This window comes from Prionailurus bengalensis, chromosome E1 (assembly GCF_016509475.1).
Source record: "Prionailurus bengalensis isolate Pbe53 chromosome E1, Fcat_Pben_1.1_paternal_pri, whole genome shotgun sequence".
Lineage (NCBI taxonomy): Eukaryota > Metazoa > Chordata > Mammalia > Carnivora > Felidae > Prionailurus > Prionailurus bengalensis.
The window spans coordinates 41,062,297-41,078,024 of NC_057347.1; the positions used below are offsets into that span (position 1 = coordinate 41,062,297).

At 46.0% G+C, this 15,728-nt stretch overlaps 1 protein-coding gene across 2 annotated transcripts; it reads right to left on the minus strand.

Annotated features, from left to right (window-relative positions):
- Positions 1–205: 205 nt before the first annotated feature.
- Positions 206–13,518, minus strand: BECN1 (beclin 1). 2 transcript variants are annotated; one of them, XM_043584574.1, is made up of 13 exons: positions 13,363–13,517; positions 12,960–13,088; positions 8,810–8,877; positions 7,849–7,907; positions 7,329–7,397; positions 7,083–7,173; positions 6,833–6,969; positions 6,478–6,672; positions 5,422–5,568; positions 3,166–3,315; positions 2,331–2,391; positions 1,749–1,891; positions 206–1,033 (listed from the first exon to the last, which is right to left on the minus strand). In XM_043584574.1, the coding sequence occupies exons 2-13, from the start codon at positions 13,084–13,086 to the stop codon at positions 865–867; spliced, it is 1,416 nt and encodes a 471-aa protein (XP_043440509.1). In that variant the 5' UTR covers positions 13,087–13,088; positions 13,363–13,517; the 3' UTR covers positions 206–864. The 2 variants fall into 2 exon arrangements, with proteins under 2 accessions (XP_043440509.1, XP_043440510.1); XM_043584575.1 differs by lacking the exon at positions 7,329–7,397 and having other exon boundaries at positions 13,363–13,518.
- Between the last annotated feature and the right edge of the window lie 2,210 nt (positions 13,519–15,728).

Here is a 15,728-nt window from a genome sequence, read left to right on the forward strand (position 1 = left end):
AAAGTTAGTTTAACATCTCTGTTCTGTCGTTGACATGTACACAAACAGGGCTTCCTCCACAGCTGTCTATTGCCATCAGTCTTTTTTAAAACTAACACCAATCCATCTCTAAACATGTTTCAACAGAGCTTTCACATACCTGCACTTGAACTCAATACTCCCAGGATACAAAGTGCTCTATTTTAGTCAACAAAAAAACCAGCAGTGCACTTCTGGGCAGTTATCAGACTGCAGTAAATCTTTTATTACAAATAATTAAATCTCTCCATAATGTCTCAAACAATATCAAACACCATTTCATATCTCTAACAGAGAGCAGAATAGGCATTCAGCACTGGAAGCAAGTGAGGACAAGTGTTAAATTGCAAGCTTCTGATCACATCATCTGGTGACCAAAGCTTATGTGTCATTTTCTCACGTTATCCAGCTGTACGTCTCACACATCTCCTCGTCTCAGTGGAGACAAAAGTTTCTATTTCATATTGTAAGTGCAGGAAGTTGAGAGAGATAAAACCCAGTGAAAACACATTGATCTCAATTCAACTCAGTTAACAAAACAAAAACCAAAACAAAAACAATTTTAAATTAGTTGTTTTGAGGGGAGAGAGGGAAAGGAAGGTTTGGGGTTAAGAGTCAAACCTATGACAAAGGCTGATAGCTGTACATGACACATTGTAGCCCTGGAAACTACCTGTCACATGATATCCTGAAATAAAGTGGCTTTTGTAGATTTTTTCTGTTTTGGTATTGTAAACATGTGCTGTTAATAGTACTCGAATTTAATTTAAAACTTTTTTTTTTTTTTTTTTGCAAACAAAACAAAATTTAAAGCCTTTAAGGCAAACATCTCCCTAAGAAAAAAAGTCATTTGTTATAAAACTGTGAGGATACCCAAGCAAGACCCCACTTAAGATTCGTCAGCATGAACTTGAGAGCTTTTGTCCACTGTTCCTCGGAGTTAAACTGGGTTTTGATGGAATAGGAGCCGCCACTGCCTCCTGTGTCTTCAATCTTGCCTTTCTCCACATCCATCCTGCAGATGCACACAGCAGAGCTCATTAGTAACTGAGATCCGAGTTAAGTCAGTTCAGGCAAACGGGCAGGGACTTGATCATGGGACCATTCACGTCATTTTATCTATTAAAGAACTCTTGGCGAGGAATGGTAGTGTATTTTGGATTTGCTTAAAAGCCAAACATCAAGAAGGCTGTCACAAGAGCCTCATTGTCATTGCAGAGTACAGGGACAGGACACACACCCAAACAAATGAGAAGCCTGGAGCAGAGGGTAAGTGAGGGTTACAGTACCCCTGACTGTTTTCCTAGGCATCCCTGAACTCATGGGGAGAGAAGGGAGGCAGGAGAAAAGAAATGCTTTGTTTTGGGGTGACAGAAGCAGCTCAGCCTTGTTCTCTTGAACTAAGGTCTGCATCTATCACTGGGCTCCTACAACATTTGACCAAAGGAAGCATTCCTATGTATTTCCAAGGGCCTAAGAGGAAAGCTTCCTGAAATTAGAGAGCCAGCTTGAGCTCTGTACTAAGAAAATCCCCCAGAGCACCGAAGAGAATATGTGACCAGATGGTCATATTCTGTCCTGCTTATAGTGTTGAATCACTCTTTGCCCATCAGTGTCATGATTTTGCTTTCCTACCATTTAGACTATGTTTTGCCTCCATTCTTACTGTCCCTTTGGTTATGCTCTATTTGGTCCTACTCTAGGTTCATGGAGCATTAGGGAATACTGACCTGTAAGGAAGACAAAAACGTGTCTCGCCTTTCTCAACCTCTTCTTTGAACTGCTGCACACAGTCCAGGAAAGCCACCATGGCATGGTCAAACTTGTTGTCCCAGAAAAACCGCAACCCCCCGGAACAATATAATGGCAGCTCCTGCCCAAGAAGAGAGAACTGGCTGAGGGTGTGGCACCAAGACAGGCTACCAGAGAGTGTTCCCAAGACCCTCCATTTCTCAAGTCCTGTTTGTCTGTATTCCACTGGAAGCAGTAATCCTGGGCAAATGCAATGCCCAGGAACTGTTTTATCACCAGAGATGTATTAAATACCTCACAGTGACTCCTTTCCTAGCCTACCATACACATGCCCCTCTGATCTGCCCTTAGCCCTTTTCGACAGACTGTAAAAACCTACTTTTTGTCTGTAGGCCCCAAAGAGCTAATCCTGAACTAGACAAGGCATTGAACAAGACATAGGATCATGAGACACCTCCACCTAAGGAACAAACTAAGAAATGCTATTATCAAAAGCAAACCATTTTGTCAGGAGGTACCAGGATTCTGCATCCCACTGAAGATGGGGCTTCCCAGAGTACCTTAGATTTGTCTGTCAGAGACTCCAGATATGAATGGTTTCCGTAGGGAACAAGTCGATACCTAAAATGGAGACGCATACAGAGGTGGATACAGGGCTCCTCCTGAAGCGATTATTGAAATGTTATGACCCAGTGATTTTCATGCTTCAGCCTATCCAAGGACTACTTTTACTATTTCCACCTCTGTCTCTCATCTCCCCATAGACTCCCATGTTTAAAAGATTCTGTTTACTGAACTACATTTATTACATAATTGTCTGGGGGTCTTTCACAGGTAAATGGAGGTTTTGGTTTAGGCTGAAAAAAAAAAAAAACAAAAGCTAAAAACAGCCTGAGGAACCCCCAAGGTTCTGGAGACGATGGGTTGGGGACCACAGCTACGGTCATGCAGCTCAAGGACTGCTTGATGAGTGCAAAGCGACTTTTCTGGGAGTCTCTACCAGAAGCCGACCAGAAGCCGACGGGAGTCTCCACAGGCAGAAAACTCTCGGTGTGTTGTGAACAAGGGTTCTTGCCGCAGCAGAGGAGAGTACCAGGCTGGAAATACAAATTACATCAAAGACATGCCACACCCGGGGGCGTCTGGGTGGCTCAGTCGGTTGGGCGTCCGACTTCGGCTCAGGTCATGATCTCGCGGACCATGAGTTCGAGCCCTATGTCAGGCTCTGTGCTGACAGCTCAGAGCCTGGAGCCTGCTTCAGATTCTGTGTCTCCCTCTCTCTCTCTGCCCCTCCCCCACTCATGCTCTATTTCTGTCTCTCAAAAATAAAAATAAACGTTTAAAAAAAAAAACCCAAAGACATGCCACACCCCAAGAAAGGGGTGCACTTCTTACCTCTGGAATTTCAGACCCATCTTATTGGCCAGGGCATGGAGTAGCAGCACTGTTTGGCCCCATGCAGCATTGATCTCATTCCATTCCACAGGAACACTGGGCAGGCGCCCCAGTCGGAAGTTATTGATTGTGCCAAACTGTCCACTGTGCCTAAGGCAGGAGGGCAGGAGAAAATACAGGGAGAACTCAACACTCGGCAACTTTGAGACTTCCTGTTTGCACCTAAATGCTGGTATAGATCTCCCCCATCTCCAGATTTATGGTAAGCTTTATTTGGCACTTTATTTTTTCTTAGGTAAGCTCTACACTCAACGTGGGATTTGAACTCACAACCATGAGATCAGGAGTCATATGCTCTACTGACTGAACCAGCCAGGCGCCCCTCTACTTGGCACTTTATTTATTTATTTTATTTTATTTTTTTAACATTTATTTTTGAGAGACAGAGAGAGACAGAGCGTGAGCAGGGAAGGGGCAGAGAGAGAGGGAGACACAGAATCTGAAGCAGGCTCCAAGCTGTCAGCACAGAGCTCGATATGCGGGGCTCGAACTCACAAACCACAAGTTCATGACCTGAGCCAAAGTCGGGCACTTAACCGACTGCGCCACCCAGGCGCCCCTCTACTTGGCACTTTAAATACACGTCTGGGGCGCATGAGTTGGCTCAGTCGGTTAAGCATCCAACTCTTCATTTTGACTCAGGTCATGATCTCACAGTTTGTGAGTTCAAGCCCTGCACCGTCAGTGCAGAGCCTGTGTGGGATTCTCTTTCTCTCTCTCTGCCCCTCCCCTACTCGCACTCTCTCTCTCAAAATAAATGAACTCAACATGTTAAACAAATACAAACATAGGTAGGTAAGTAAATAAATAAATATATGTCCAAATGTGAGCTGTCATCTTTACCCCTTGTGCTCAGATGCCAAAGTAGAAACAGGGGCATCACCCTTGAATGCTCTCTCCCTGCTCCCTCCCCTCAAAAACCACCAAGCTCTCGGGGCGCCTGGGTGGCTCAGTGGGTTGGGCGTCCGACTTCGGCTCAGGTCATGATCTCGCGGTCCGTGAGTTCGAGCCCTGTGTCGGGCTCTGTGCTGACAGCTCCGAGCCTGGAGCCTGTTTCAGATTCTGTGTCTCCCTCTCTCTCTGACCTTCCCCCATTCATGCTCTGTCTCTGTCTCAAAAATGAATAAACGTTAAAAAAAAAATTAAAAAAAAAAAAAAACCCACCAAGCTCTCTTGATTGGACTTCCTAAATCTCTTCCATTTGTCCATTTTTTCTCAAACTCCATGCCACTGCTCTATCTTTTCCTGCTTAGAGTCCTACTGACAAGTCTCCTTACCAAAGGCACTGTCCTCTCCCCGCCCCGCCCCCATCATCTCCCACATTGCAGGTGAAACTATCATTTACAAATGCAAAAGTAATTATGTCACTTCCCTGCCTAAAATGCTTCAGTGGTTTCCAGTGCCTTTTGGATGAAGTCCAAATCCCTTAATGAGGCCTACAAGGTCCTTGGGGGAACTGGTCACTCTCCAGTTTCATATCCTGTCACTCTCCCCTTCACACTCCATCTCCAGTCACAATAAGCTCCTTTCAGTTCTTCGGATGCCCCACTCCCACGTTCCTCCGTGTCTTTGCACATGATGTTCCTCTGCCAGGAACAAGCCCCCTCCCTCTGCAAACTTCCACTTCGTGCCTCAGCTTAAGCATCAACCTCCCCTGGGGAAAACTCTGCATGCGGCCTTCCCAAATTGGGCAAAGTGTCTTTAGGTGGCCCCAGAGCACCCGAGGGTTACAGCTATCATACCGCATAACAACAGTCTGTCACGTATCCGTCTCTTCCACGAGGCTGTAAGCAACCAGAAGGCAGAACGCATGTTGTTTGCTGTTGCCCTTCTGGCGCTTAGCATAGTGCCTACCACGTGGAGATACTCAACAGATACTAGTTAAATGGATGAAATGTCGAATAAATACATCAATGACCCTAGGGGTTAAGAAATCAGCACCAGGCAGATGACAAAGTTTTCACGGGGCTGGAGGGCTCAGATCTTTCCCTTTCCTTGGGAGAGTGAATGTCACCAAGCTCTAGAATTCCAACCCCCTGAGACGTCTATCCCATCACCAGGAATGAAAGCAACCTGGATGGGGAGACGACGCACAGCCCTATTTCATGGAGGCGGGCACCCCGGCTTGGCGGTCACCAGCTAAGGCGCAGGCGCGCAGTGCTTTCCGGGCACTCCTCACCCTCCAACCCGCATTACCAGATGTGGAAGGTTGCATTAAAGACGTTGGTTTTCTTCAGCTTGTCCAGCTGCATCTGGGCATAACGCATCTGGTTTTCCACACTCTTCAGCTCATCGTCCAGCTCCAGCTGCTGTCGCTTAAATTCACTGTATTCCCTCTGATACCTGTGAGCAGCAAGGTGGCCGTTGAAGGCTGTAGGTTCAGGGCTAGAATTTCTCTCTCACCACCCCCCAGAACGATGTATTCTAGTGGTTATGGTTAGACCTAGTTACAGCATCCTTTCCATTTGGCACAGATCCCATTCAAAGGAACATACAGATCCTAGCTGTTTTGCCTGCGAGGGACAGAAATGTCTCAAATTCCAGCTGCCCACGTGCAAAAGATAGAGGCAAACAGGACTCTTCCTAAACCAGGACCAAATGCCTCTTGTATTTCTCATTTTTTTCCAGAAGTGGGGTCAGGGCGTTAAGAGTGGCTTCCTCCAGGAAGTGACCACAGGTGAACTTCCAAAACTTCCCTTCTGTGCACTTACTGTCCTTCTGTATAGTTGGCATACACCATTTCCGATGTAACTTGTTCACTCCTTTGAAAACATTAACTTTTTTCTCTGTCCATCACTCCCCCAACTTTAGTTAATGTGGATACTGTGTCTCCTCCACTACACAGGGGGTTCTCTCACGTCAAGATCACCAGTGACATTTCCGGGCTGGGAAAGAACGAACGTAGGCCAACACGTCCATCTTTCCAGAGGAGGATGCCAGCTTCGGTAGCTGACTTACCCAAACGAGCTCAGCTCCCCCCAGGGCAGCAGTGCAACTTAGAACCCTTCTTTCTCTGCTCTCTATTCAACCAACGTGCTTTTTTCACTTAATCATGCTGACCCTTCACACATAACCCTCCCAACAGACCTTGAGAAGCAGGGCCCGCAAACAGTATGTGGGATCTGGAGCAGACATGCTACCAAATGACAGGCGACGGCAGCTGACAAACTGCTCAGACACATTCAGTCAGAAGCCGCTGCTTCTCCTGGAGCCTCGTGGGAAGGGAGACAGAGGAACAGGGTGACCACTCACTGAGCTTCCTCCTGATCCAGTCTCTCAGCCTCAGCCTGGACCTTCTCGAGATTTTCTGCCACTATCTTGCGGTTCTTTTCCACGTCTTCCAGCTCCTGGATCAGCCTCTCCTCCTCTAACGCCAGCTCCTTCAGCTCCATCTGTAGCTGTCCACTGTCATCCTCGTTCATTTGCTCTAAGATCTCTAAACAGCGTCTGCCAAAGACACGGGCAGAATACACTCACCGCGGGGAACCTGTCATTCTGTTTACCTGAGCGGAGCACGGCGCCTGGGTAAGAGCCAAGCAGTCTCCGAGCAGTGACAGCTGCACGGTCCAGATCTCCGTTTCCGGGCACTGGCTCTAGAGGCACTCACTTGTAGTTCTGACACTCATTTTCAGTGACGTTGAGCTGAGTGTCCAGCTGGTCTAAAAGGGTATCTGTGCATTCCTCACACAGTGGGTGATCCACATCTGTCTGGCCTGACATGATGTCAAAAAGGTCCCCAGTGACCTGGAAGCGTGGGGTGTGGGAGAGTCAGGGGAGGGCCTGACCCAGGCTACCTGCCCGGCCACCCCCTCTCCCGGCCAGGCCCGCCGCCTGATGCTGCTACAGTGCTGACTTGCCTTCAGTCTTCGGCTGAGGTTCTCCATGGTGCCGCCATCAGATGCCTCCCCGATCAGAGTGAAGCTGTTGGCACTTTCTGTGGACATCATCCTGCAGACAGCCCCCCGCCCACGGGCCACATGAGGGAGCAGAGAGGCCTCCTCCACTCCACCTACTGCAGTGGCAGTGGCAGAGACTCTCAAGCACTGGCTGAGGGGCCTCAAGGCGCATACCCACTCCTAGCCCGACTGACCTCCCAAGGGTACCTCTCTCCCAAGGGAAGGCCATGCTGGTCTTCCACAGGGGCACTCAGCACGAAGGTTGGCCTGGATGGACTAAGGAGGGAGAGGGGGCATCAAAAACTGACATGTGTGTGTGTCTATAGTAGAAAAGGAAGGAGAATCAGGAAAGACCATTTTTAAATATCATACCCCTCACCAGCAGCCTTCACATGCATCAACGATTAAGAACTTGAACATCTAACAACATCTGCTATTTTAAAACTTTTCAAGAGCCCCTCTCTCTTATTAGTCATTCACTCCCTCAACTTTTCTCGATTCTTCGTCATGAGAGCTACCGTCCCTTCCCACTGTGTGAACGGCTACAGGAAAAAAATCAATACTGGAAGGTGACGGGCCAGGTATAAGAGAATACGTCCTTTCTGGAAGAGCCAAAAGGCTAGATGAGGATTTATTTCCATCACCTGGCTCCAGGTCTCAATTCTGGGTTCCATTAAAATTCTACTGGCCTTTGGCAAGGAACAGGGGGCTGAGGAGTAGTAGGCACCTGGCTGGGGGGATGAATCTGCGAGAGACACCATCCTGGCGAGTTTCAATAAATGGCTCCTGGGAAGGAAATAAGAGGGCATTAGAATTCTGGCAGCTTACAGGGGGAGTCTATTTCCCAAAGAGCCTCAGAACCATTTGGCTTTACCTTTGATTGATAACCACAGGACCTGATAAACCACAGAGACGTAAGAAATGGGTATGATCTAGCCAATCCTTGGTATATGTGCACTAAGAAAGGACCCCTCATACAGACAAACGCCAAGTCCCATGTGATTTTTTGTGGCAAACCATGTGATATCTATGTGATAGTAGTTATTGTGTGGTTAAATCTGCATTTTCTCAACACTGACCAGTCAGGGGTAGGGGAGAGAAGGCCCTAAATCATGGCACAAGGAAAAAGGCAGATCAGACTGCAATGAAGTTTGCCATGGCATACGACAAGGTAGATGATTTATATGTTTTTGATACCTTGACATAATTGATATGTCATCAAACTCTTATGACATCTACCTTCAGCAAAGAAAATTATTACTAACGTTACCGCAGCTTAAAAATGACATGTTCTCTGATACTGACAATCCCTTCTGGCTAACATAATCATACTCTAGTCCAAACTAAGAAACTTTTGCGAATGGGGAGCAGTAGATATTAATAATTAGCTAGGACAATAGACATAAACCAGGCATGCCCTGGGATGACCTGGACACATAGGTCATCTCACCTCCTACCTCTAATGGCTTGTAATTCTGCTTCAAATAAAAAACCCCTCCCCACATTTTTAAACTGATGCCTCAGTCAGTAATCCTGTAACCTCAGGTGTACTTCTGTACCTCCCCAACGACCCACAGTGGCCTGATCATGTAGAATGTCTCTTGTTAACCAGAGTTTCCAGAAGTCTGGGCACTCTAGAAGCACCAAGTACCCTGCGGAAACCCAGTTTGCATTCCAGTGTTTCATACTTCTCCTGAGTTAGCCTCTTCCTCTTGGGTCTCTCCTGGTTTCACCTGGGCTGTGGCAAGTAATGGAGCTAAGGACAAGGAAAATACTGAATTAGAGTCTTAACAAAGCCAGATTGTGTATGAAAATATGGGAAATAATAAAAACAAATTCTCATCACCACTCCCACCTCCACCTTTTTAATTTTTAAAATTTATTAAAAAATTTTTTTTAATGTTTATTATTTATTTTTGAGAGAGAGAGAGAGAGAGAAAAAGAGACACAGCACAAGTGGGGGTGGGAGGGTGGGGGGAGAGAGGAAGACACAGAATCCAAGTAGGCTCCAAGCTCTGAGCTGTCAGCAAAGAACCCGATGAGGGGCTCGAACCCAGGAACCGTGAGATCATGACTTGAGCTGAAGTAGGACGCTTAACTGACTGAGGCACCCATGCGCTGCCTTCCACCTTGTCCTTAACGTTTATTTTTGAGAGACAGACAGAGTGTGAGTGGGGGAGGGGCAGAGAGGGAGCACAGAATCTGAAGCAGGTTCCAGGCTCTGAGCTCAGCACAAACCGCGAGAGCACGATCTGAGACAAAGTCAGAAGCTTAACTGACTGAGCCACCCAGGCACCCCACCACCCTTTTCTTAAAGTACCATTTGCACATAGATGAAATCTCTTATCTTCTTCCCCTTGCCCCCATTAAAATCAGATTAAGAACTGTTAAATTTTTTATGTGTTTGATAATTGTGTATGATTATTATGTGTATGATTATTATTATATTGTGTTTGATTATGTGTATGATTGTGTTTTGAAATTTTTTTTAATGTTTATTTATTTTTGAGAGAGAGAGACAGTGTATGTGTGTGTGTGTGTGTGTGTGAGGGGAAGGGGCAGAGAGAGAGGGAGACATGGAATCCAAAGCAGGCTCCAGGCTCCGAGCTGTCAGCACAGAGCCTGATGAGGGGCTTGAACCCACAAACCGTGAGATCATGACCTGAGCCAAAGTCCAATGCTTAACCGACTGAGCCACCCAGGAGCCTCTAATGGCTGTGTTTTTAAAAAGACACCTTAGGGGCGCCTGGGTGGCGCAGTCGGTTAGGCGTCCGACTTCACCCAGGTCACGATCTCGCGGTCCGTGAGTTCGAGCCCCGCGTCAGGCTCTGGGCTGATGGCTCAGAGCCTGGAGCCTGTTTCTGATTCTGTGTCTCCCTCTCTCTCTGCCCCTCCCCCGTTCATGCTCTGTCTCTCTCTGTCCCAAAAATAAATAAACGTTGAAAAAAATAAAAAGACACCTTATTGGGGCGCCTGGGTGGCTCAGTCGGTTAAGCGTCCACCTTCAGCTCAGGTCATGATCTCATAGTTCGTGGGTTCGAGGCCCGCATCGGGCTCTGTGCTGACAGCTCAGAGCCTGGAGCCTGCTTCGACTTTTGTGTCTCCTTCTCTCTCTGCCCTTCCCCAGCTCACACTCTGTCTCTCTCTCAAAAATAAACAAACATTACGGGGCGCCTGGGTGGCGCAGTCGGTTAAGCGTCCGACTTCAGCCAGGTCACGATCTCGCGGTCCGTGAGTTCGAGCCCCGCGTCGGGCTCTGGGCTGATGGCTCGGAGCCTGGAGCCTGTTTCCGATTCTGTGTCTCCCTCTCTCTCTGCCCCTCCCCCATTCATGCTCTGTCTCTCTCTGTCCCAAAAATAAATAAACGTTGAAAAAAAAATTTTTTAAATAAAAAATAAACAAACATTAAAAAAAATTAAAAACAAAAAGACACCTTGTCTTTCAAAAATATTTACCAAAACATTTACAATATTTTTATGTTTGGGATTTGCTCCAGGGTGGGAGGGGAATAGATGGGGCTGTAGATGAAACATGATTAAATAGGCACTGATAATTGTGGAGGTGATGGGTATGTGAGGGCTCATTATATACTTTGAGGTTTTCCACAACAAATGTCAACATCCCCTTTCCTCCAGAATAACTAGGAAGGAAAGTGAGGGAACATGAGGAAACTTTCTACATCACCATGATCTGAATTATACTGAGTTATCCATTTTGTCAAAAATGCACAGCTAAAGACGACTGGCTGGCTTGGTCAGGAGAGCATGAGATTTAATCTCAGGGTTGTGAGTTTGAGCCCCATGTGGGGTGTCGAGATTAAACAAATAAACCTTAAAAAAAATTTTTAGGGGTGTCTGGGTGGCTCAGTCAGTTGAGCGTGCAAATTCGGCTCAGGTCATAATCTCATGGTCCATGAGTTCAAGCCCCGCATCAGGCTCTCTGCTGTCTGTGAAAAGCTTGCTTCAGATCCTCTGTACCTTCCTCTCTCTGCACTCCCCCCCCCCCCAAAAAATAAAGATTAAAAAAACATTGTTTTAAAGCACAGCTAACACTTGTGCATTTAAAGACATGCCAATTCACATGAAAAGACGCTCAATGTCGCTCCTCATCAGGGAAATACAGATCAAAACCACATTCATATACCACCGCACACCAGTCAGAGTGGCAAAAAAGAACAAACCAGGAGACTATAGATGCTGGAGAGGATGTGGAGAAACGGGAACCCTCCTGCACTGTTGGTGGGAATGCAAACTGGTGCAGCCTCTTTGGAAAACAGTGTGGAGGTTCCTCAAAAAATTAAATATAGATCTACCCTGTGACCCAGCAACTGGGAATTTACCCAAGGGATACAGGAGTACTGATGCACAGGGGCACTTGTACCCCAATGTTTATAGCAGCACTTTCAACAATAGCCAAATTGTGGAAAGAGCCTAAATGTCCATCAACTGATGAAAGGATAAAGAAATTATGGTTTATATACACAATGGAATACTACGTGGCAATGAGAAAAAATGAAATATGGCCTTTTGTAGCAACGTGGGTGGAACTGGAGAGTGTGATGCTAAGTGAAATAAGCCATACAGAGAAAGACAGATACCGTATGTTTTCACTCTTACGTGGATCCTGAGAAACTTACCAGAAGACCATGGGGGAGGGGAAGGAAAAATAAAAGAGGTTAGAGAGGGAGGGAGCCAAAACATAAGAGACTCTTAAAAACTGAGAACTGAAGGTTGATGGGGGGTGGGAGGGAGGGGAAGGTGGGTGATGGGCATCGAGGAGGGCACCTGTTGGGATGAGCACTGGGTGCTGTATGGAAACCGATTTGACGATAAATTTCATATTAAAAATAAATAAATAAATAAATAAAGACATGCCCATTTATTTTTTCAAAAGAATAAAAAGCAAAATAATTGAGCGGGGATGGGAGGTGAGTGAAGATATAGAGAACACAAGAATGGCAGAATGTGGCTAATTGTCAAAGCTGGGTCACGGATACAAGGGAGTTCATTACGCTGTTCTCTTGACCATACGATGGAAACTTTCCATAATAAAAGGCTAAAAATGTATTAGAGTTAATTCTACTCAAAAAAGAGAAATTGGCAGTAATGATGATAGCTAACATTTATTGAGTACTATTTGCCCAGTATATTCCTAAGTACTTATGTTCATCATATTTGATCCTTACAACTATCCTGAGGTCATTTTACATTTTACAGATAAACCAAGAAACCAGGGCTTAGAAAGTAGAGTAACTTGCAAAAAGTCAGTCAGCTAGTAATTGAGTTATGATTTAAATCCAAGCAGGCTGACTCTGGACCCTTGAGCTTATTTAAACTACCTATTCAGCCTTTTTGTTCCTTTTCTAACTTCATCTTACTGTGGGACTTTAAGACTCTGCTCCTCCATTTACCAGCTGTTGGCCACTGATAAGTCACTTAAGCTCTCTGAGCCTCAATTCCTCATGTGTGAAATGATGATTGTACTCTCCCGTAGGGGCTGTTGCACAGATGAAGTAATGCACGCACTGCACTTGGTATATGGTAAGCCCTCAACAAATGGTGCTTATTATTATACACACACATTCCTTTACTCTGAAACAGCAGGAGCAGAACACTAAGGACCTCTCCTTAGAATAGGAAGCTCTCAGAAGGATACAGTGTCAGAACTCCTTCACGTTCCCAAAGAGAAAATAGGGAGCCGGAGAGATGAAATGACTTTCCTAGGTTCATACAGCGAGAGTCTATGGCCGACTACAAAGATAGCTACCTTAAGACCTACATCTCTAAAGCTGCCCATTTTCCACGATCTTGACCACCCTCTTTTCAAGGTCTCGCTGACCTGTGAGCTCCTGGATAGTGACACGGTCCAGGATCTTGAAGCTCGTGTCCAGTTTCAGGGGCTGGCTGCAACGCTGGCACACGAAGCTCACCTGCATGGTGCTGCTGGACGTTTTAGACCCCTCCATCCCTGCGGCGGTGGAGAGGAGGCGATGTTAGGGAGAATCAGCGCCCTCGAGCCCCTGGTCCGAGGCTACCACCTGCCTTGCTGGTGTAGTCAAGGGGGCAAATCCTCGCCCGCGCCGTTCCCTGTAGGAACGGTCTGATACCAGGCAGACCCGTTTCCGGGGCAGCGCTGGCAAAGGCAATTGACCAGCCCAGAGTCAGGGAGGGGCTGCAACAGGGGCCGTCAGGGTTCCCAGGCTCCCTTCTAAGGCCCCGGCTCAGCCCCCGACGCCCGTCACCTTGGAACCCGGTGCCCGCCACCGTGGTCCGGTCTACCGCGGGGGCACCGTGGCGTCGGGTCTGCCCCGGAGGGAGGCCTCCAGAACTGCCATCGCCCAGTCTTCAGCTACTTCCCGGTCGGCCAGGGGAGGACTTCCGCCCGGACCGGACGTGACGCCACGACCGCCCTGCCGGCGCTCCAGAGGTCAGAACGGGTCCACTCGCCTACGGGCGCCGTCGCGCCCCCTAGAGGCTAAGCTGGGAAGCGCGGCAGGCGTCGGCGGGTGGGCAAAGGTAGCGAGGGGAGGTGAAGGACGAGTTGAGAGTGAGGAGACTGCCGGTTTGTAATTCTGTGACTTTTCTTTAGATTTGTCACTTCCGAGCGGAACCACTTTAATTCTTCTTGCAGTATCAGTTTTAAAAGTTTCTCCTTGGGAGAACCCGGCTTTCTTTTAAACACCCCTGAAAGTGGTAGACACACTTGGAGGGGAAGGTGAGAAGGTAAATTTTATTGTTTTATTTTATATTTTAAATTTTCAGTTATTAATCAGGAAAAACCGAGCCCTTCTGATACTAAATATTCAGATATTAAAATTATAAAACGAAAACCTTTTTGTCTTGGTGCAGGAATAGACCGATCAATGGAAATAATATAGTTCAAAAATAGACCAAGTGTACAGGGTATTTAGTAGGTGGTAAAGCTAGTATTCCATTTCAGTGGGGAAATGAACTACTTAATAAGTGATGAATGGAGCCAAAGAGCCTGAAGATAGTAGATAGTACGTAGTAGTGAGCTGAATCTCTGCCTCCCTGGTTACACCAAAGAAGCTCCAAGTTTGGTCACAAATTTAAGCATCAAAAATCCAATGATTGGGACGCCTGGGTGGCTCAGTCCTTAAGCCTTTGACTTTGGCTCAGGTCGTGATCACATGATTCACGAGTTCCAGCGCCCCCATCCGGCTCTCTGCTGTCAGCACAGAGCTTGCTTTGGATCTTCTGTTCCCCTCTTTTTATCCCTCCCCTGCTTGCTCTCTCAAAAATAAATAAACATTAAAAATATTTTTTTAAAAAATACAATAACTAAAGGCACTCGATGAAAGCATTTGGTGAATATTTTTTATAATCTTGGAGTAGAGAAGGTCTGTCTAAGCAGGACATGAAAATCAAAACCCGAAAAAAGGAAAATATTGAATTTTACTCGTTAGAAATTGAAACTTTCTGCACCATCAATGACGCTGTAAAAAAAAAAAAATTACAAAAGAAAAATGTAGAAAATGGTTGCAGCTCAAGATAGAAGGGAATTTCCTCAATATACAGAACTCTATTCAATCCATAAAAATACCAATGGGCCTGGAATGAAATGGGCAAAAAATATGAAAACGCAGCTCACAGAAAAACAAATGATTGATAAAGAAATAGATGTTTCATTTAATTTGTAACGAAGTCAATGGAAATTAAACTTAAGTGAGGCAGCATTTCTCACTCATGAGATTGATAAAAGCTGAACCGGTTGATAACATCCACTGTTAACATTCGCACAACTATAGAATACCATTGGCTGGGAGTGTACATTAGTATAATCTTTCCAGAGGTCAAATTGGAAATGTCTATCAAAATTTTCAATGTTCATATTCTTTGATTTATAAAATCTCTAGGAATTTTCCTAGTAGATATTCAGGTGCACAAATGTATATGTACAAGAATGTTCACGGCTAAATGTCTTTCAGCAATAGGGGATTGTTTAAATAAATTATGGTGTTATTCATTCAGCCGAATACCATGCAATCGTGAAAAGAAAATAAAGTAAACTTGCTTTTTATGTGGTTCGTTTGGCCACTTTGAGGATAGTCTGAAGCAGGGCAAGAGGTGGAAGCAGGGAGACCAGCTAAGAGGTTTTCCATGAATTGAGGCAAGAGATGATTGTCAATTGAAATAAAAATTATAGGCAGTATACATGGTATGATTTTATTTGTACAAAAAAACCATGGTAGGGGCGCCTGGGTGGCGCAGTCGGTTAAGCGTCCGACTTCAGCCAGGTCACGATCTCGCGGTCCGTGAGTTCGAGCCCCGCGTCGGGCTCTGGGCTGATGGCTCGGAGCCTGGAGCCTGTTTCCGGTTCTGTGTCTCCCTCTCTCTCTGCCCCTCCCCCGTTCATGCTCTGTCTCTCTCTGTCCCAAAAATAAATAAACATTGAAAAAAAAATTTAAAAAAAAAAAAACCATGGTATATGATATGATGTTACATGTTACATGTTACAGGAAGTGATGCACAATGAGCTGTGACTGTAATTGAACAATACGCCAGAGACTTTTTCTTCTACTTAATGCAAGTTTGTATTGCTGGGTTTTGTTTTGTTTTGTTTTCCACAATAAGCCTATAATTCATT